General features: G+C 40.9%; 2 protein-coding genes across 2 annotated transcripts; both read left to right on the forward strand.

Moving 5' to 3' along the window:
- Positions 1 to 971: 971 nt before the first annotated feature.
- stoml2 (stomatin (EPB72)-like 2) lies at positions 972 to 6257 on the forward strand. Its single transcript, XM_041969262.1, has 10 exons — positions 972 to 1130; positions 1874 to 2026; positions 3116 to 3215; positions 3341 to 3399; positions 3492 to 3593; positions 3678 to 3812; positions 3973 to 4117; positions 4225 to 4304; positions 4410 to 4538; positions 4641 to 6257. Exons 1-10 carry the CDS (start codon positions 1089 to 1091, stop codon positions 4761 to 4763), a joined length of 1068 nt encoding a protein of 355 aa, XP_041825196.1. The 5' UTR covers positions 972 to 1088; the 3' UTR covers positions 4764 to 6257.
- Positions 6258 to 6869: 612 nt separating this feature from the next.
- pigo (phosphatidylinositol glycan anchor biosynthesis, class O) lies at positions 6870 to 15144 on the forward strand. The gene is made up of 11 exons (XM_041969251.1): positions 6870 to 7043; positions 7329 to 7807; positions 7913 to 8056; positions 8166 to 8289; positions 8459 to 8618; positions 10546 to 10728; positions 10870 to 12466; positions 12576 to 12779; positions 12874 to 13055; positions 13269 to 13339; positions 13512 to 15144. Exons 2-11 carry the CDS (start codon positions 7330 to 7332, stop codon positions 13639 to 13641), a joined length of 3273 nt encoding a protein of 1090 aa, XP_041825185.1. The 5' UTR covers positions 6870 to 7043; position 7329; the 3' UTR covers positions 13642 to 15144.
- Positions 15145 to 22010: the final 6866 nt, after the last annotated feature.

Raw genomic sequence — 22010 nt, forward strand, 5'->3', positions numbered from 1 at the left:
AGAGCACCAAAACAGAGGTGGGAAGAGGCGGGGCAGTAACACCTGTTACTGGCGTCTAAACCGACCAATGAAAGAGCAGTACTACGGATTAAAAGGGCAGGACCACTTTAAGAAATTTAACCAATCACTGAAGTTGGCGTTCGGAACAGGTGACTCGAAGGGATCATAACCACGCCCCTATGAGTTAAATGTGAGTTAAATTGAGAGTTTGGGAATTTTTAATGTGCTAAAACCAGCTCTTTGGTTTAGACTTTTATCAGGTTCTTATTTTTTTTTTTCTTAATGTAATTGATTAGATATTGAAAGAGGCTTGCATTAACTTTAATTCTCAATTCAAATAGTTTACATCTAATATTAGTTTAATATTTTAAAGGATGAGTTTTGATTTATCCAAAAAACTATGCCAATGCAACAAGTATCTTTGAAATATGTGAAGCATGATCAGGTTTCGAACTTAACCGGAAATTTTTATACAAAAGGGGGCCCACCTAAAGGTTGTACTGTAAAATAATACAATTTGCACAGTGAAATCTTGGGGGGAAAAAACATGGTAAACAGCGCCACCCCGTGAATCTAATAATTTGTTACATAGGGCTAAGACATACAGTAGAGTTATTTGATAAAATGTTTTAAATTGACATAACACAGAGATGTAGTTGTTCTGTTTGATAAATTTCACTTGGCTTATCGTTCTATACAGATATTAGGTTTTTTTAGAAAGTAGTTGGAAGGAAAAAAAAAGACAAATGCATCTTTTATACTAGTATATTTTATTACGCATTATAACGAAAAAAAAGAAAAAAGAGTGAACTAGAGTAGAAAATACCCATAAGTCCCAAATATTCATACACCCTGTGAAAGGCCATATTTCTACCATGGGATTTCACTCTGCATCAATTTCAGTGAAATGGAACCATAGTCGTCTGGTTTATGTTTCTCGCTCCAGCGGAGTTTTTCTAGCATTGCACCAGTGATGTAACTTTCGTTTCCTTGTCGGCAAGGGTCACTCATATGAGTGTAGGGTTTGGGTTGAGTCTAGTTTACTTAACTGCATTTTCGCGCTAAATTAACGCTATTGTTTTTCAGAGATGTTACGCACCTTGTGTCGGGCCGGCGGGGCTATTTTACAGGTAATCTGAAGCGATTTCAATGGCTTGTTAGCTCGTGCCATCGTACGATTGGAGTGGACGTCATTAAGCGTGGAGTTAATAATACGCAAAATATTGACAGAAGTATCATTGAGTCTCTACCACTTAAACGAGAAAGAAGCTCTATTAATTTTCTTTTTATTTATTATATTTTAGTTTTTCATTTTTGTTACTTCTATGCTGGCTATTGATTTTGACTGTTAAATGTCACGGTAGTGCTCTCTACGTGCACGTTTGTGCTTGAATACACATGCTACTCGAAACATAAAAGAATAGAGCAATTATGCAAGTAACTAAATCAAAATGAAGATTTCGGTACAAGATTTACAAGAAGTGTTGTTTATTATTCATGTATAAATTAGCTTTTTTTATTTTAATGTTTTAAATGATTCAATAAGGTTACGCAAAACCAGCACATATTTGCGGAAACCTGCTACTTCTAGATGTTGCTCTTGGCTCTTTTTCCTCTTTATCACCTTAACTATTTTGTTACACATTATAATAGTGAACATACTTCTTTGTAATTTGTAGAATTGCCAGTCACTTATATATATATATATATATATATATATATATATATATATATATATATATATATATATATATATATTATTTATATAACTCTTATACATCTCACAAATGTTCACAACTATCCGAACGTATATTATACTGAGAGTCAATTGATTGAACTTCAGTTCATTTAACTTATTTTTATATCTTTATAGCAAACCCAGCGGACTGCCCCAAGGCTGTGGGTTACACCGGCCCAGCAGCGATGGGCCTCCAGCCTGCCCGTGAACACTGTGGTCCTGTTTGTGCCCCAACAGGAAGCCTGGGTGGTGGAGAGGATGGGTCGCTTCCACCGCATCCTGGAGCCGGTAATTTCTAATAAAAGAGAAACTTGTTTGATTTAATTTCTTTTAACTCTTATGTAATAGACATAAGTAAAAAGGAAATTATTTTTAGTAATAGAAAATGTGAAGAAATGTAGAATTACATTTAGAAAATGTCGGGAGAGAGGCAAAGAAAGAAAGAAAAGTTTTGACAATTTACAAGCAATACTTTTCTGGATGCTTTGTCACAGAATCGATGATCAGTTTAAAAAGATAATTCCTTAATAGAAATTTACAAAGAATCTTTGCAAGACCTACTGTGTTGATATGTGTGACCTTTAATCCCTCTGGCAGTACTGCATTAGAAGCCTCTGTGCTATCATAGTAACTAAAGCCACATGGGTTTGGGAGCATCTTGGAAAATCATTTTACTCATTACATTCTGTCTCCGCATACAGAAACACAACTTTAGGCTGCGAAAGACACAAAATATAAACAATCTGTGTAAAAAGGTTTGAGTTCTCTGAGCATGAGCTCATTTCAGATAAACAGAAAGATAATTGATGTGTGTTCTGTGGTCAGATGAGTCTACTCTTTGGGTTGTTTTAGGAAGAATGAATTTGGAAGGTGCCTATGTAGTGATGAATACATATGCTACCATCACCACACCATCTTTTTCTCAAATATTGGTGATTATTTCATTCCCAGACACCATTCTGCACACCTTCCTGTGGCTTCATAGACAGCAAGTGTGACTAACAGACCTAGCAGCAGTCAAGATTTGCTTCTGTATATACACTATGAAGAGGAGGAGAATCAGGCTGTCATAACCACTGACTGTTGAGCAGCTGAAATCTTCTTTTGAATAAGAATAGATGGATTCCTTTTTACAAAACAACAAGTTGGTTTCCTCAATTTTCCCAAAAATTTATAGATTTGAGGTTTTGTTATATATTAAATAAGTGCCAGGTTCTTCCAGAAGCTGAATGTGTTGGTAAAATCATAACCTAAACCATTTCAAGAATCTATTTCTACAGAAATCCAAGGGACAATCATTTTTTGTTCTGGAGCATTAACATTTTAAAACTATCTGGTGCTGGAACTTACTAAATATTTCCCTTTTTTGGCTGTTAGGGTTTAAACTTCCTCATCCCCATACTCGACAGAATTCGCTATGTGCAAAGTCTCAAAGAAATTGTGATTGATGTCCCGGAGCAGTCTGCTGTCTCTCTGGGTGAGTAAACCATAACTAATATTTTCACACAGACAGATGTGCAGCTCATCTTGAAAGGTGCAATTTGATTAAAAAGTTCTGATCCAATTCCTCCTGGTTCTTCTTTACTTTGCTCAATTTCATAGATAATGTAACACTGCAGATTGACGGAGTGCTTTACTTAAGGATCCTGGACCCTTTTAAGGTATGCTGGCAAGACTGCTTTATTATATCATAACGGCTCTCAAAAAAGGATCATATAGGTGCTATTAAAATTCCCTCTGTCCTTACTGTCAGGCCAGCTATGGTGTTGAGGATCCAGAGTATGCAGTGACACAGTTAGCGCAGACCACCATGCGTTCGGAGCTGGGAAAACTAACACTGGACAAAGTGTTCCGGGTACAGACAAACTTCTGTGACTTCTCACGTTTTCTATTCATGACATGAAACATTGTATTTACATAATATGCATTTATTTCCAAGGAAAGGGAGTCCCTTAATTCCAACATTGTCCACTCCATCAACCAAGCTTCCGACGAGTGGGGAATCCGCTGCCTCCGTTACGAAATCAAAGACATACATGTCCCCCCTCGTGTCAAAGAATCAATGCAGATGCAGGTGAGTTAAGTAAGATGAATGTCTCTGACTTAGGTTTGAGCTTCAGTATAGCATTTTACTTGCAAGAACACTAAGATTTATCTCTTGACTATGAGCAAAGTAGAGCTGTATAAAGCACAGAAAAAAGCCTTAAGATGTCTGTTTTATTTACTCTGCGTAGGTGGAGGCTGAGCGTAAAAAAAGAGCCACAGTGCTGGAGTCCGAAGGGACGAGGGAGTCAGCCATTAATGTGGCTGAGGGTCGTAAACAAGCCCAGATCCTGGCCTCAGAGGGTGAAAAAGCAGAGCAGATCAATAAAGCTGCTGGTAGGTGCATTGAGAGACCCAGTTTTCTCTGCTTATAAAGACTAATCCTGCTGTTATGCTAGATTTTTTTTTTTTTTTTTCCAATAATGGGACTGTTTTTCTTCCAGGTGAGGCCCAAGCAGTCTTAGCCAAAGCTGAGGCAAAATCCAAAGCCATCCGTCTGCTGTCTGCAGCGCTTACTGAACAAGTAAACATTATTTTCTTCTTTTCAATTTTAAAAGATCACAGTGCATGTCATTTTAAATTTTTGGGGGGTTTATTTTGATACTTATTTTTTCTGATTTCTGTACAGAATGGAAATGCTGCTGCTTCACTTAGCGTGGCTGAACAGTACGTGTCTGCGTTCTCCAACCTCGCCAAACAGTCCAACACCATCCTTCTGCCTTCCAACACCGGTGACATTAGTGGGATGGTCTCACAGGTTTGTAAATGTGCATTTTTTTATTTTGTTATTTTCAGCCTGTTAATTGAGTACATCTCAAAGTGACATTCATTGTTCTCAACTTGTTTCCTTGCCACTCAGGCTATGGCCATTTATGGTACGCTGGCAAAGACTAGCCCGAAATTATCAGCTGAAGAGATGGAAGAGAAAAGAGAGGAGTTCGAGACCCAGTCCGAATCACCTGTAGAGCAGAGGACTCAGTGAACAAACAGGATATTGATCGACATGGCACCAGATGAAGCAGTTTAAGTTATCAGGATAACGAGGCACCGCTGTCTGAGCAGCTTTCAGAAACCACCTCCTGATAGGACGAAGAAGAAAAGTGGCTAACTTCATGAAGTCGTCTGATGTCCTTGACACAAAGCCCTGGGGATGTCCCATCTTTTGTTGAAGGATCTTCACCGACTGTTGTTTACATTCAGTTTTTGTATGATTGGGAGTTTGACACCAGCCAGCGACTCTGACAGGAGTGCCGACCCAGACATGGATGCAAAAACAATCCTGTCTTGAGCAACTTCTGTCATTTAATATTGTTATTGTGGTATGTGTAACAGCATAAACCCTTCTACCAATCAGCCTAAAGTTTAATTGAAACATAAATTGTGTTTTTCTCTTCTTTTCTCAACCTGTTTTTCAAGGTTGGTCCAAATAACTCTATTCAGGTTTTGTGGGATCATCAGTTTTTTCATGTTGACAGGTCTTTGAGCAGCTGGATGCCTCATGATGGTGGAAAGTTTGTAAAATTGCAGTTAATTCTTTTCCTTATTATTTAAGAACATAATCTCCTGGAAAAGTTAAACTAAGTGTCTGCTTTAAAGAATATTTACCATGTTTCAGAGAAATTCCTCTCAAAAAGTAGTTTATTAAGTTTGGTCAAATTTCTTTGATGTGTAGTTGGTCACTGTGTACAAATTACATGACAGTTTGTCATATTAGTCTGTTGCAATACTTCCAACAAGGATAGCTACTTTGGGTAACTAGAAAAATATTCAACCTTTCTCTGGTAAATGACAGCCCTGAAATTTAGAGTTTTGTAAATACACTTTCCTCCTAAACATGTTTTCTTTCATTCATGATCTGCAGTTGGTTGGATTAAATTACCATCATGAAAACAATACTGGCGCAATTTATATGAGTAGGTGTTCTTCAAGATGCAGTATGCTTTCATTAAAGTTTTTTTTTGGGGGGGCTATACACATTTTAAAGTTTGCAGTCATTTCTCAATTATTATTTGTAACCTGGTGACTTTATCCTAGTAAATATAATCCAATACGACTCAAATAACCCAAATTTCCCTGAGGACTATCCAAAGGGATTAATAAAGTATTTGTATTCTATAAGTTATTTTCTCAAATGTTCCCATATTTTCAGTCTTTGTTTTCACCTCTTTTGTCTTATGGAGTTTATTTATTGAACTGAATGACTGCAAAGACAACAATGCCAGAAGGTTTATGGTAAAATATTGTAACAGGGAACTGGCACGTGTTGTCACTGGACACTCAGGAAGTAAACAGACATTAAAGTGTTATGATGTGGCAGAATGGGATGTTGTGAATAAAGCGTATGGTAGCCTTTCCTTAAAAATGTTAAATAATAGTTGGAAACTGTTAGTCATAAAAAAGAATGTATGTTCCCTAAAAACTTTATAATCTGAAGTCACAGTTTAAAAATGAAAGTAAATAATAAAAAAAAATAAAAATGGGAAATTGAGTCTGAGTCATTCAGTTACTATAATCTTGCATCATCGTGAATGTGGTATGTTGTTTATGAAAATAATTCTGATATATATATATATATATGTGTGTGTGTGTGTGTGTGTGTGTGTGTGTTCAAAATACGGCACGTCAGGGCTATTATACATAAATTAAGAGCAAGTAGTTTGTTCCAAAATGCCTCAGAAGTAGTTAAAAGTAGAAGCAAGAGACAATAAAAATGTGGAAGGTTTAATATAAATTTAATTTTAATATAAACTGATCTGGCTGATAATAACCAATGAGTTCAATTAATTGAAAATAGGGGGACCCATCACTACTTCCTTCTCTATTTCTATTATACCCGGTATGTGGTCTTACAGGCAAAAACAATCGTGACTTTTAAAAAAGATTTCTAATTCAAGACCAAACAGTTAAATAATTTTATTTATAACGGTATCCTTTACATATATCCGATCGTTTTAGAGATATGCATATCCTAAAACGCTATTTTATTAAATTACTCGAAGCAATGTGTATCTGAAAGTATAAACTCCGGATAAATTGGAAGTATCGTTGTGGTGTTACAAAAAAAGAAGTCCGCTGTGAATTTCCGCTGGGTTCCTTGCCCGCTGAAGTTCCTGCCTGTGACAGCCGCCTAATCTCATTGTACCAGTCCCAATGAAGGTGAGCGTACCGCCCTGTTCTCTGTTTACCTGAGAAACCTGCAACCCTGTGTTGATACAGATTCACGTCCGCCCTCCGGAGAGGACGAAAAACCAGCTGCTACAAGGTCAGTGGCAAAAGCGACGCGAGCTAGCATCTGCTAACAGCTTTAACTTACTAAGATTGACCGTCTTTTTTTTAGTGTAAGCTAGTTTCACCTGTTCACATCTCTTTTGCGCCGCGAGTTTACTGGGTTACGTGGGCAGGAGAGTTTTTTATATTAAGTTTCATGTTGCTGGTAATAGTATCTTGTATAGCACGTGTCACTGACATACACCTGTTTTTTTTTTAATCGTTAACGTGAAGCAGTGTTTCAGAGTTTTACCTCAACTGGTATAACCTATGTGTTTAGGATGAAAGGGCTACCGGTGCTGTCCCTGCTCCTCTGGACGTGCGCGGTGTACTTTGTGGGCATCTACCTGTTCGTGGGTGGGTTCCTGCTGGTGAGGCTGGAGGTGAACAGGACCAGTACATGCGGAGACGTGCTGAATCCCGGAGAGGAGCCCACGGATTTCTGCCGCTCTCAACCGCGATTTCGAAGAGCTGTCATCCTCATAATCGATGCCTTGAAGATTGACTTCGCTCGGTTTGACCCCACCAAAACGGCTCCTAAACCTTACGAGAACAAGCTACCTGTGCTGGAGGATACAGTCTCATCAAGGCCTTCTCAAAGCCGCTTGTACCCTTTCCGAGCTGACCCACCTACGACCACCATGCAGAGGATCAAAGGCTTCACGACTGGGTCTTTGCCCACCTTTGTGGATGTAGGCAATAACTTTGCATCTAGTGCCATCTTGGAAGATAACCTTATCCACCAGCTTGGACAAATGGGTGAGTTGCAGCACATTTCTATCTATTATTTTACTACATATTGCTCAATATAATTACTAAATTGCAGCTTTTGTTGTCCAAACAAAAAAACTTTCACCCTCATAGGTAAAAGGGTGGTGTTCATGGGAGATGACACTTGGGAGAGCCTTTTCCCCAAGAAGTTTCACAGATCTTTGCCCTTTCCTTCTTTCAATGTAAAGGATCTGCACACTGTGGATAATGGAATCCTGCAGCATCTCTACACAACTAGTATGTATTAACCATCAGAAATGAATTTAAATAGATTTATTGCTTTGCTTTCATGCTTCTTTTTACTTTAGTTTCATCTCTCTCTGTGTGTGTCTGATGGTTTAAACAGTGGTGGATGATGATTGGGACATTCTGGTTGCTCACTTTCTTGGTGTGGATCACTGTGGTCACAGGTTTGGCCCTGACCACCCAGCCATGGCTGACAAACTCACGCAGATGGACGAAGTCATCAGGTCAGGCAAGAATTCAGCTGCAACACACTTGTTTCACTGCATGTTTCCACAATGTCAGGTCACGTTAAATCCAATGTGAGAATCGTGAGTTTTACAGGGAAGTAATGTTAGGAACTCAAATAACTGCTCTGTTTAAATCTCTCATCTTATATTTGTTCTTTTATTTCAGGTCTGTTATTGACCGTCTTCAGAATGACACCCTCTTGGTGGTGATGGGTGATCATGGGATGACAGATACTGGAGATCATGGCGGAGAAAGTCAAAAAGAGACGGATGCTGCCCTCTTCATTTACAGTCCTTCTCCTATTTTCCCTGGACCCCCATCTCAGGTGAATGAACAAGCAATATATATATTAAATGTAAAGATGGGAGTTAAAAAGTAAATTAATAACAGCTTTTCTATAGGGTGCAAATGCAGATTCAGGTTTGTGAAATCTGTAAAGGTTGTTCAGACTTGGATGATTAAAAGGCGCAGTCACAGGAAAGATTAACTCTTTTAAATGAAGAAGTTAAAAATCTGGTCTCTGCTGTAATTTCACAGAATTTATGTTCCATTGATACTCTATCACAGACACTTCTGGCTTCTTTACTAGTTTATATATTGACAATGTTAGGGCAGCAACATGTGACTCAGTCATTGTTAAAGTCTTGAGTAAAGCCGGGTTAAATCTATGCTTTTAAGTTTGTCATATCACAGATAAATGTGTTATTAACTACACGCAGCAGTCTGCAGCCTTTAAGTAAATAAAATTTGATCTTATAATGACAGGAAAATGAGCAGTACTCTCTGCTCTCTGCTCCAAGACATGGAGAAAAGATCTCAGATCAGCAAATTCTGGCTTTGCCTTTTCTTTTTTTTAAACCTTGTCCTCTCCAACATCATGACAGCTGAATGATGGTTTGGCTGCTTTGCCAAGAGTAGCTTTATTGATATATGGTTCCCCTTAATGCATAAGTATTTATTCTTTATTTCAGATAAAGAAACTGAGGACAGATCTCAGATCAGCTACTTCCGGCATTGCCTTGACGAAGGGAGGGGCGCTAGCTAGCCTGTTGCTAGTCTGTGGATAATGCATTAGAGTAGGTTTATCTGTAATGTTCCAAAAAAGAACAATGAAAAAAAGCCTAAATTATTCATTCATTATCTATACCGCTTTGTCCAATTAAAGGTCGCAGAGAAGCTGGAGCCAATTCCTGCAATTAGCAGGTGAGAGGCAGGGTACACCCTAAACAGGTCTCCAGGCCATCGCAGGGCCAACACAGAGACAAATAGCCAATCACGCTTGTACCCACTCCTATGGAGAATTTAGAGTGATCAAACTGCCCTCTTGGAATGGTGGGAGGAAGCCGGAGTACCCGAAGAGAACCCATGGGGAGAACAGGCAAACTCCACATAGAAAGGCCACTGTTCGAACCTCCCCCCAGTCGTGGCTCTAACCAGCCACCATCTGGCTGTGAGGCCACAGTGCTTAAAATAAATAAATAAATAATAGCTACTGAACACAGCTTTTCACTTGTCCACAAAGAAACTTAAGAATATAAATGTGCTAAAAGTTAAGGTTGCCTAATTTTCGAATAGATGTGGAGGCTGAGTTTTCTTCCTCATCTACTTGAGAACAAAGAGCAGATAAAATAAAGTATTACTTCTAATTTAATTAGACTGCCATAAGTGTTGCCTAACCCTGGAAACCACCACACCAAGAAATGTACCCAGTTTACCTAAATGTTTACTACACCTTCACAGAGTACATAACTTTAACTTTTATACTGCTTTTAATAAAATTTTGAATCAAGATTTGGAATTAAACCAGTTTGAAAAATACCTGAACTCACATTTTAGGTTCAGTCTACAAGAACACTTTTTTCTGTTTGACTTTGTCTTATCAGCAAATAACCATTAAAGTAATTTTGATCCAGCAAAATCAGGGGTATGTTTTCTGTTTATAGAAATAATTACTATGCCAAACTATTGATGCGTCAAAATCTGTGTTCGTGATTGGCTGTTCAGTTCCGAATGTGAATCCATAAAAAGATTGCTGACACGTGGTCTCTACTTTTTAAAAAGATAAGTGAGTCAGACTTCTGAGAAATGTGCTCTGTTTCTGATTTCCATAACTGCAGTGTAGGGTTATATAGTAAATAAGAGAAAATTGGGATTTATATGGGAGCAATTCTGTTTGCTGCATGGAACCTTTCAGTTGTCAAAAAGCAGCTTTAGATGACAAAAATTAAATTTTTTTTCCCTATAATTTACAGAATGAGCCAGATGTGGTGCCCCAGACGGACCTGGTGCCCACCCTGGCTTTGCTGCTGGGAATTCCGATCCCATACAGCAGTGTCGGGCAGGTCCTCCTCCCTTTATTCCCTCCTCATGGGCAGACAGAAGCTGCAGTTGTGGGCCTCAGCCAGCTGGAGGCGCTGTGGATCAACGCAAAACAGGTAATCTGCTCAAAGTGGAAAAAGTACAGTTTATTTCTATGTTTTCCACATGGACCAGGTTTCATCATTCATATACCCTGAAGCATGTTTAGTAATTGTTTTTTTTTCTCTACATCTTCAATTTTACTGTTGTTTCTGAAGGTTAACCGCTTCCTGGAGACATACTCTAGTATGGCCAAGGACATCCCACCTGATAGCCTCTCTCAGCTAAAGGATGAGTTTACCCGCCTCTCCTCAGAGTACCTCAGCTCCATTAGAGAGGGTCGATCACCCTCCCCACAGCTGGCTTCTTCTCTGCAAGCTTACCTCACCTCTGTCAGAGACACCTGCCGAGCCACCTGGGCCCGATTCAACCCACTTAAGATGGGAGCAGGTTTAGCCATCCTTGCGTTTGCATGCCTGATGTGTTTGGTTCTGTCTGAATTGTCCCTAGCTCTTATCAGGGAAAATGAGGCAGGACTGAAGGCTCCGGCTGCTGTGGCCCTAACAGCTGGGGTTTGTGTGGCTGCTGCTCAGCTGCTCACACAGGGATATGTGGACTTAGTGTGGTGCCTGGCAGCAGGCGTCTTCAGCTCCCAACTTCTCTTCCTCTGGAGGGCATGTCTACTCAACACCCCTATGGTGTTAAAGAACGGAACCAAATCTCCAAAGTACGCCAGGTGGCTGACCCCACATCGCCTCATCGTCCCGTCTCTTGTGGTGCCACTCCTTCGCTGCGCCTCCCTGCTCTCAGATAGCTACGTGATCGCAGAAGGCCGGGTTGTGACCTTTCTGGTGTTCTCTCTGGCCCTCTATATTCCCATCCATCTCAACTGGGATGGCCTGCTTCTTCCTCCAAGCCACGACCCTCTGAAATCTGCAGGGCTGCTGCCTTCCCCAGCTTTATCTCCATCAACAGTGAGGAAGGAAAGCAGCACCCTCTTGGCCTGTCTGGGAGTCCTCATTGGCAGCCTGTACCTTTCCCTTTCCTTCCATGGATGCAGAGAAGAGCAGGGTTTCTGCCAGCCATCTCCTTTTCTTTCTCCACTTTCACGTTTGCAGGACACCCAGCTGAAGAACCTGCACTACATCCTCTCTGTTATTTCCCTCAGCACATATACATATCTACTGAGACACTACCTGTGCCACTACGGTAATCTCAACTCCTCAGGTGGGACCGTGTTCACAGCCCGCTGGATCCTACCACTGCTTTCTGTGTGCCTGGGGCTCCACTGGGCTGTGAGCGCCACTCCTGAGGACAGCTTCAGAAATCTGGCTGAGCTGATCCGCCTGGCGCAGCTGGCCCTCCCAAGGGCCGCCTTCTGCCTCCTCGGACTGGGGCTGTCTCTGATCTGGCTGGATCCACTCACTGTGTTTGTAAAGACCAGGGCCACAGCCTCAGCCAGAAGCTCGCATCTGCCCCCTCCTCGTTACCGTGCCAGCACCGGCATCAGCCCTCAAGCCGAGCTGCACCATCTGATCCCCCAGATCTACCAACGCATGCGCCGTTCCCTGGACGATGGTGAGCTGTGCGGAGGCGGCGAAGCGGACAACAGGCCCGCCGTGGAGGCCTACGGACTGGGAACGGTCTACTCTGCTCCTGTTCTGCTGTTTAGTGGCCTGTTGGGAATTGGACTACTGCTGCTGCACCCAGAGGGCATGGCGCTGTCTTTCCTCCTGCTGCTGCTAGAAATGGGAGCTATTTTACACATGCATGCCTCCTCCACAACCCTGAGTGGCCTGCATGGAGCTTATTCTGGTAAAATGTTCACAATTACACCTTTATATTCTCTAATTCACAACTTGCTCAATCTCCATGTTGAAAATAGGGGCTTTCTCTCCTCACCCACCTTTCTGTTTCCCCTCAGGGGGCTTTAACGTGCCCTGGACTCCAGTAGTGCTGTGGTCCCTGGCTGCCACCCAGTTTTTCCATGCCACCGGTCATTTGCCCACTTTCCCCTCTATCCAGTGGGGTGCTGCCTTCATGGGATTCCCCAATGGGCATACAGGCACTATATTACCTGCTTCAATGGTTACCTTCAACACTTTTGCCTCACACATCTTGTTTGCAGGTAATCTTCTCTAGAGAGTAAAAAAAAAAAAAGATGCTTTAAAGGTTTTTAAAAAGGCGTTAATTCTTTTCTTTTAATTCTTTTTTTCCTTCAGTGGGTTGTCCATTGCTGCTGTTTTGGCCCCTGGTGTGTGAGGTGCGTGGGAGCAGAGGGCGAGCTTACGGGGAGGAAGGAGAGGATGCTGTGATGGAGATGAGACTGAGAGAAAACCCCCAACAGTTCAGCTCTGCTCTTCTGCAGCTCTCAACACGCTACCTCTTTATTCACGGAGCACAGGTATGAAGTAACACATTTATTATGTTTGCTCACTAATATGAAAACATGGAAACCTTGAGCTGGAATGAGTCTTTTTTTGTTTTTGTTTTTTTTTTTTTAGATGAAGTTTTAAGTTTTTTTTTTTTTTGCATATTTTATTTTCCATTTGTTTGATTAAGCTTTGCTTTCAGGCTTGCATCAGTATCACATCACATCGGTCTACTTCCTTTACAGGTTTTTTCCTCAGTCTGTGCCGCTGCCATCCTCAGGAGACACCTAATGGTTTGGAAGGTTTTTGCACCCAAGTAAGTGCCTGAATGGATTTTCCACTTCACAGAAACGATAAAGGCTTTTTGAGAATATGGACAGAGTCTAACAGCCAACCAATAATTAGCTGCACTTTTCAGTAAATGCACATCAGAGAATGCAGGTATCGATGTCTATTGTAATATTATATCTGCTGTTTTATCCTTCCAGGTTGATGTTTGAGGCCTCAGGGTTCCTGGTGAGCTCTGTGTTCCTGCTGATAGGTGTCACATTAGTGCTGCGAGTCGACGTGGCCGTCGGCAGCTGGTTTAAAAGACTCATTCCAGACTCTTCGAGGTAGCAACAGCTCTGCTGCTCCTCTTTCAGCAAAAGTCACTGCTACATAGTAAATTGACAGAAATGTCACTGGGAAGGATTGTCATAAAAACAAGAAACACTGACATCTGTGGAGGATCCTGACAAACGTGTCATGTGAAATTTCCTCTACAGAACACTCAATGAGGTGTTTGTGTGTTACTGGTATCAAGAGACTCAAGGATGTCAAATCTTGGGACGATCAAGCGTTGAGACTTTTCTTATAGCTTTTCATTAAACTGCCTCACAAAGAGTGAGGCCCTTCAAAGGCCTTTAGTTGCATGAATTACATGTGAACATCTTTCTCTGATTGTTGCTTTTTTTAACTTATGGATGAAACTACTCAGTTTCTGAATGCTTCACTCTGTACGGTGCCAAGAAAAGTTAAATATGCAGATGTGTCTGAACTTTATTGATACTGTGCATCCAGTTTACACACTTTATTGCCTGCCACAGTGGTACAAAACCTCAAAATTGAAAGAAATGTAGCCTTTAATCTTTTAACTTTTCTTTAAAGTTGAGGCCGAAGATAAATTTGAATTAAACACAGCAGCTGAAATGTGATGGAAAACACACAAAAAACTGAATAGATTCTGTCAGAAAAATGAGAAAGTATTTCCACTTGAAGTTTTTGGGATTAATGAAGTAGATGTACGTTTGGTGTCAAGACTTCAGAGTCTTAACAAGATAACCACTAAAGCTAGTGTGTATGGAGTTACTTTATAATCAGTTTGTAAGAATTTTTCTCCCATTTGGTGAGATCCTTCCAAGTGCGTTACAGACTGTCATGCGTCTGCTGAGGAAACTTTTTAAAGCTTTTTTTTCCCTCCATTTTAATGTTTTATATTATTGAAATCAAAACCAGTATGTCTGGTTACTGCCAGCTGCCATTACTGCAAAGTTATTAATGTTTTTACACTCCTGCAGGTTCATAACCTGTGTTTTTTTTTCTTAGGGTTTTTAATTTCTAAATCTAATACATTCTAATAATTTCAGTTTTTAATTACTAATTACAACTTCTTATCTTAAATTTACATACACGTTTTCCATCAAAATGGGTGCCTAACTTTAACAAATGTCTTTTTTCCTTCTTCTTAATTTGGGTCTGCAGTGTTATTAAGTTGATTGGGAGGGTATTAAATCTAGGACCTCCAGGAACACGTTCAGTCGATTTATTTCAGAAGTCTGAGTCGGTATCCAGTTTAAGATCTGTTACTGCACTGCAGCTGCAGTCAGCAGCTCCAGCTCATTAGCTAATGCACGACATTGAAGGGATGTTAAGCTCAGGTTGAAATTCCTCAGGCTGCTGTGTGTGGGAGTGATTGACCGTTAACGGCCGGTTGCTGTAGTGACGTCGCTCCAAAGTGACGCTTTGATTTGGTTGTACGATGATGGGACAAATTTGTTTCTGTTTTGAAATGTTTGATACGTAAATAACGTTAATTAATGATTTTACATTCTGTGAAAACTGTAATAAACTTTTCTACATCACCTCTTGGTTTGACAGTAATTACCACATGAGGGTTTAATGAGCTCCCGTGGGCTCACCACCTGCAGGAGGGGCCATAGGGGTCGGGTGCAGTGTGAGCTGGGTGGCTGCCAGAGGCGGGGACCCTGATGGTCTGATCCTCGGCTGCAAAAGCTAGCTCTAGGGACGTGGAATGTCACCTCTCTGGCGGGGAAGGAACCTGAGCTGGTGCTCGAGATTGAACGGTTCTGGCTAGATATAGTTGGACTCACCTTGACGCACGGCTTGGGCTCTGGAACCACTGTCCTTGAGAGAGGCTGGACCCTCTTTCATTCTGGATTTGCTCCCTGTGAGAGGCGCCGAGCAGGTGTGGGCATGCTCATTGCCCCCCGACTTGGCACCTATACTTTGGGGTTTACCCCGGTGGACGAAAGGATAGCTTCCCTCCACCTTCGGGTAGGGGGATGGGTCCTGACTGTTGTTTGTGCTTATGCACTAAATAGCAGTTCTGAGTACCCACCCTTTTTGGAGTCCTTGAAGGGGGTGTTGGAGAGCACTCCTTCCAGGGACTCCCTCGTTCTGCTGGGGAACTTCAATGCTCACATGGACAACGACAGCGAAACCTGGAGGGGCGTGATTGGGAGGAACGGCCCCCCTGAACTGAATCGTCATGAACTGTCCATAACGAACACCTTGTTCAGACATAAGAGTGTCCACATGTGCACTTGGCACCAGGACACTCTAGGCCGCAGTTCGATGATCAACTTTGTAGTCGTGCCGTCGGACTTGCGGCCGCATGTTCTGGACACTCGGGTGAAGAGGGGCAGACCTGTGAACTGATCACCATCTGGTGGTGAGTTGGCTCAGATGGTGGGGGAGGATGCGGGTCAGGCCTGGCAGACCAAAGCCTGTTGTGAGGGTCTGCTGGGAACGTCTGGCAGAGGTTCCTGTCAGAAAGAGCTTCAACTCCCATCTCCGGCAGAGCTTCAACCATGTCCCGGGTGAGGCGGGGGACATTGAATCCGAATGGGCTGTGTTGCGTGCCTCTATTGTCGAGGCTGCCAGCCGCAGCTGTGTCCGTAAGGTCGTCGGTGCCTGTCGTGGTGGTAACCCCCGAACTTGTTGGTGGACACCGGCAGTAAGGGATGCCGTCAAGCTGAAGAAGGAGTCCTATCGGGCCTTTTTGGCCTGTGGGACTCCAGAGGCAGCTGATGGGTATTAGTGGGCTAAGAGGAGCGCGGCTTCGGTGGTCGCTAAGGCAAAAACTCAGACTACATCTCTCAACTGGCCTGGGAACGCCTCAGGATCCCTCCGTATGAGCTGGTGAATGTGGCCGGGGAGAGGGAAGTCTGGGTTTCCCTGCTTAGGCAGCTGCCCCCGCGACCCAACTCTGGATAAGCAGGAGAAAATGGATGGATGGGTTTGATGAAATGGAGTTTTTTAAAGGTCACTAAAGTTGCATCATTTATTATTCACTTTAGTCATTGAAAGTCAATTTTTTTTCCAATGAAGTTTTTAAGTCATAAATCAGCTCATCTTTATAATTGTATTTAATCTTATAGGTTTATTTAACCTTTTAAAACCCTTGATAAGAAATGGCGCTAAACTGTGCCAGTGTCCATTTTTGAGACCTCACCTGAACTAAAATTAAACGGTGCAGAATGTAAGAATTACTGACATCTTGTGCTAAAGATGAGCATAGCAATGCTTCAAATGCCTAGCACAGTTATGAATGGATGGTGGCCGTCAGTGGCCAAAATTCTTCCAGACATAAACATGTTTTCATCTGTGAGTGGATCCAGTGGTTTCAGGTGAAGTGATGGCTGTGCTACATGTAACTACTTCAAAAATATGTACATGTGTATTCTTCTATGTGCCTTTTAAGGCATTACTTAAAAACGGTGGTCTATCATTTATCAAACAAAGCCAGTATTACAGTTTATATCCTCATAGGTTTTCACACATATTTCATATTTAAATAATTTGCCTGCATTTGTGCTTGAATTTGATTCTAAAGCAGGGATTATGATTGTGGCCACGAGGTGACATAGCTGTAGTGGGTGTCACTGTGATATATTAGTTTATAATGTGTGTATCACTAACATGTGCTGTCATACTTGCACTGGCTGAACTCAGAACTGGTTAGAAAAATAAAATCTGTCATAAAAACACAACAAGATCAACTGGTTCTGGTTACATCGAAGATTTAAAGACAGAAATAGAGGGAAAAACATTATGCTTTATTTAAAAACAAAAGATACAGAATGCAATTTTCATTTATAAAATGTTGCTTTAAACAAGCTGATGTTTTACAGTGCATTGAACACAAATAAATCTTTAAGGGTCACAGCGGTGTGATCAGATGAAATAAGCAGGATCTGTAATTATCAAAGTACCAATAAAAGATCACAGACATAAAAAGCTGCTTCTTAGGACTGCTGATGAAAACACTGCTGCAGCTCTTTCAAGCTCTCATTATTTTGGATGTGAAACACCATTATGTTTGCCAAGCTTTCATTGAAAACATCCCTGCTTCTCTAATTGGTCATCATTATCGGATCTGCAGACAACTATCTCTGCATTATTGACTATTATATTCAGAATCATTTGAATTATGAAAAATGATCTGACTGTTCTCTGATGTTAGAGCTCCAAGCCCAGCAATGAGTGCTTACAATATCCTCTGGGGAGCTGACATAAAATCATTTAGATGATATCTTCTCCTATCTTCATAACCTTCTCCAATTCTTTCAGTAAGGATAAAAAAAGGTTGCAGAGTTTCTTGACTTCCTGAATATAATAGAGTAACTCATTTATTGGCACATTTGCAAATTCTGGACAAGCACATTTTTAGTATTCATACTGGGCCCCTAGGACAATCTGATTAGCTTGGCTAAAAATGAATAACCTGTTTAATTAAAGGTAGAATAAAGCCTTTCTTTGTTATTTGCCACTATACCAGCTTTCAGTGCAGTGGGATGTTTTGTTTTCTTGTTAAAACTTCACAAAAACCAAGTCAATTTATATAAAAGCCAAGACAAGATACTCATTTGTCTACTATTAATGTATTACGGAGAGAGTTTAGAAAAGCATCTCCACCAAAAAAAAAAAAAAAAATCTTAACAGTGGTTTATTATTAATGCCAATCAACCATAACATAGTTGTAAATGAGCAAACATTGATCATCTCATTGTAATTGCATCTGGCAGTGGATGAGATGTATTATAAAGCAAGTGAAACAATGATGCTGTGGTTTAAATTAAGGAGAAAAATGAATGCAAGTGTAGTAAAAATATGCTCATGAGGCTGGAAAGCTGAAGCTTGGCCAAACTGCCTATAGTAATAATAATAATAATAATAATAATAATGGATTAGATTTATATAGCGCTTTTCAAGGCACCCAAAGCGCTTTACATTGTGTGAATCCATTATTCATCCACTCCTCACTCATACCTGGTGATGGTAAGCTACATGTGTAGCCACAGCTGCCCTGGGGCAAGCTGACGGAAACGTGGCTGCCAGTCTGCGCCTACGGTCTCTCCGACCATCACCGAACATTCATCCACACATTCATACACCAGCGATGACAACACTGGAGGCAAGGAGGGTTAAGTGTCTTGCCCAAGGACACAACGACAGATGACTGCGGGAGCTGGAATCGAACCGCCGACCTTCCGATCATTGGACGACCTGCTCTACCGCCTGAGACCATATATCCTGCCAAAAGATCCGAAATGGTGACGTGAACATCAGAACTTGACCACATAGACAGACGTAGTCCCATTCTCTTTTACTTCAAGTAGATGGCCAACTCTCTGTGTGTTACTGGCAAAGTTATGGTACCAGGATGCACTATAGGAAGAAAACCAGCCATTTAAGTTGTATAATGCTTTAGACATCAGTGATCAACTCAGCAACTGTGGGAGTTGTTAGACAAAACAACATAAAGGTCCAAATGTATTTGTGATGGTGAACCCTCAGAGTACCTTCAAAGGTCTAATGGAAACCATGACTCAGCAAGTCAAGTCAGGACAATAGTAGTTTTACAGCTCATAAGAAAATTTCTGTCTTCAAGTGAGCATTGAAATTGTTGACAATAATATTTTTTATCATAAAGCACAGACAGTTCAACAGGGCAGAGCTAGCTAGGGCTACCTCTAAAATCTGATGGGACACCTCACGTGCCACCTCATGTGCTTGATAGGTCACTGAAGGAAAACGAGGACCAAAACGTCTTTCCAGAAATGCATAGATCACCAGTGTCACTACACCAGTTTGAAGTCATTTTTAAAGCGATTACCCAAGTCCAATCCTTGAGATTTACTGTCCTGCAATTTTTAGATGTAGATTTTCTCCCTCACATCTAAATCAAGTGGGCGAATTCCCTCATCTGCATGTCATTTTGTTCTGCAGAGGCCTTGTAACAAGTGATTCACTTAATTCAGGTGTGTTGGAGAAGAGATGCATCTTAAAGATGCAAGATAGTAAATCTCAATGACCGGACACGGGCGCCCCTGATGTAGGCATATCATGTCATATCTAGTTTTCAGTGAGTGTATTAAGGGATTAGACATTAACTCAGTTAATATTTTCAGATTGAAGCTAATATTAAACTACAGAGATACTCAAAGAGTACCTTAGTACAGTATGTTACTTAGCATTGACTACGCTAGAGCTACATGATCCAGTTTAATGATCCAGGAGGCTAGCAAGGCTGCTAGTTGACTTTAAAGTAAGTTACAACATGAAAATGTGTAGAAATGCAGCCTTACAGTCTTATTTTCTATATGAAGACATAAAAAAGGAGAAAATTAGACATTTCTGTTTTTATTTTTAAAGAGGAAGGACACAGATGAGGCCGAGATAGACCCCAGTCCCAGCATTAGCAACCCTGACAGCTCCCAACATAGAGTTAGCCACACAAGTCACGGTGGTCAGACACAAAAAGCCAGTCTATCACCACCAACAGAAAGCTACTGATCCTCCCACATCAAGTGCCACATACTGCTGTTCAAAACAACCAATTTACTGTACCTTTCTATGGACCTTTTTGAACTTGTTGCAGATTTCTCCACATGGTGATCCAGATTATTTACGTAAAGATGTTTTATTTCTCATGTCTCGCTAATATTATCACAGTTATCACAGCAGTGTATATAAGTGTTTGTGTTAGAGACAGGAATACAAACATTTCCTTTCTTAGTATATGTCCCCCTGATAGTCTGATCACCCGCTGGCCACCCCGTATATAAAAGTCTAGCTCTGCCACTGCAGTCCAGCTGCTAGATGGGAACCATGCACAATGAGAATCAAAACATTGTCTGTGAAATTGTAATGAACAACTATAGACCTGTCTCTAACCTCTCTTTTATTTCCAAGATTATTGAAAAAGTTGTATTTCACCAGCTTCATGACTTTTTAAATGAAAGTGGAAATCTTGATAAATTTCAGTCCGGCTTCCGACCTCATCACAGCACTGAAACAGCTCTGAAACAGCTCTGGTCAAAGTGTTAAATGACATTAGGTTGAATACCGATTCTGGTCAAGTATCAGTCCTGGTTCTGTTGGATCTCAGTGCTGCGTTTGATACTGTAGATCACAGAATTCTGTTGCACAGGCTGGAAAACTGGGTTGGACTTTCTGGAGCGGTCCTTAACTGGTTCAGGTCCTATTTAGAAGGCCGGAGTTATTTTGTTACGATCGGCAGCTATGAATCTGAGCGAGTAAACATGACTTGTGGAGTCCCCCAGGGGTCAGTCCTTGGACCTCTTCTGTTCAACTTGTATATGCTCCCTTTGGGTAAAATATTACAGAACTATAGCATTAGTTATCAAAGTTATGCAGATGATACACAACTTTATGTGTCTCTGTCACCAGATGACTGCAGTCCAATAGACTTAATGTGTCAGTGTCTGGAGCAAATAAACACCTGGATGAGGGAGAATTTTCTACAGTTAAATGAAGACAAAACTGAGATTATTCTGTTTGGTAGCAAAGAGAAGAGGGTCAGCATTGGCAAACACCTGGAGACTCGGGCTCTTAAAATCACCAACCAAGTTCGTAACCTGGGAGTGTTGATAGACTCAGATCTGACTTTCAGCAGCCACATCAAAGCTGTCACTAAGACAGCTTTTTACCAGCTCAGAAACATCAACAGAATTAAAAGTTCAGTTTCCCAGAAAGACCAAGAGAAACTCATCCATGCATTCATCTCCAGTAGACTGGATTACTGTAATGGTCTTTTAACAGGACTTCCTAAAAAGAGCATTAAACATCTGCAGCTCATCCAGAACGCTGCTGCTAGAGTTTTAACCAGGACTAAGAGATCTGAACACATCACACCAGTTTTAAAATCTTTACACTGGCTTCCAGTCAGTCACAGAATAGATTTTAAAACCCTTCTGCTTGTTTACAAATCCCAGAATGGTTTAGGCCCAGAATACATCTGTGATATGTTCAGAGAATATAAACCTAGCAGAGCTCTTAGGTCCAAAGACTCTGGTCAACTAGTCCAGGCCAGAGTCCAGACTAAACATGGAGAAGCAGCATTTAGCTGTTATGCTGCAAACAAATGGAACAAACTGCCAGTGGAGATTAAACTTTCCCCAAATGTAGACATTTTTAAATCCAGGTTAAAAACATTTCTTTTCTCATGTGCCTATGCATGAAATCTGCACGGTAACTTTTTTTAACTTATCTTGCTTTTTATCATTTTAATGTAATTTATTATTTTATTGTGATTATGTGTTGATTATGTGTTGATGCCTTTTACTATTCTAAATATCTGTAATATCTTTGTTTTATGTAAAGCACTTTGAATTGTCCTGTACATGAAATGTGCTATACAAATAAACTGCCTTGCCTTGCCTAGTATACCCCAACATACT

Source organism: Melanotaenia boesemani, chromosome 19, assembly GCF_017639745.1.
Source record: "Melanotaenia boesemani isolate fMelBoe1 chromosome 19, fMelBoe1.pri, whole genome shotgun sequence".
Lineage (NCBI taxonomy): Eukaryota > Metazoa > Chordata > Actinopteri > Atheriniformes > Melanotaeniidae > Melanotaenia > Melanotaenia boesemani.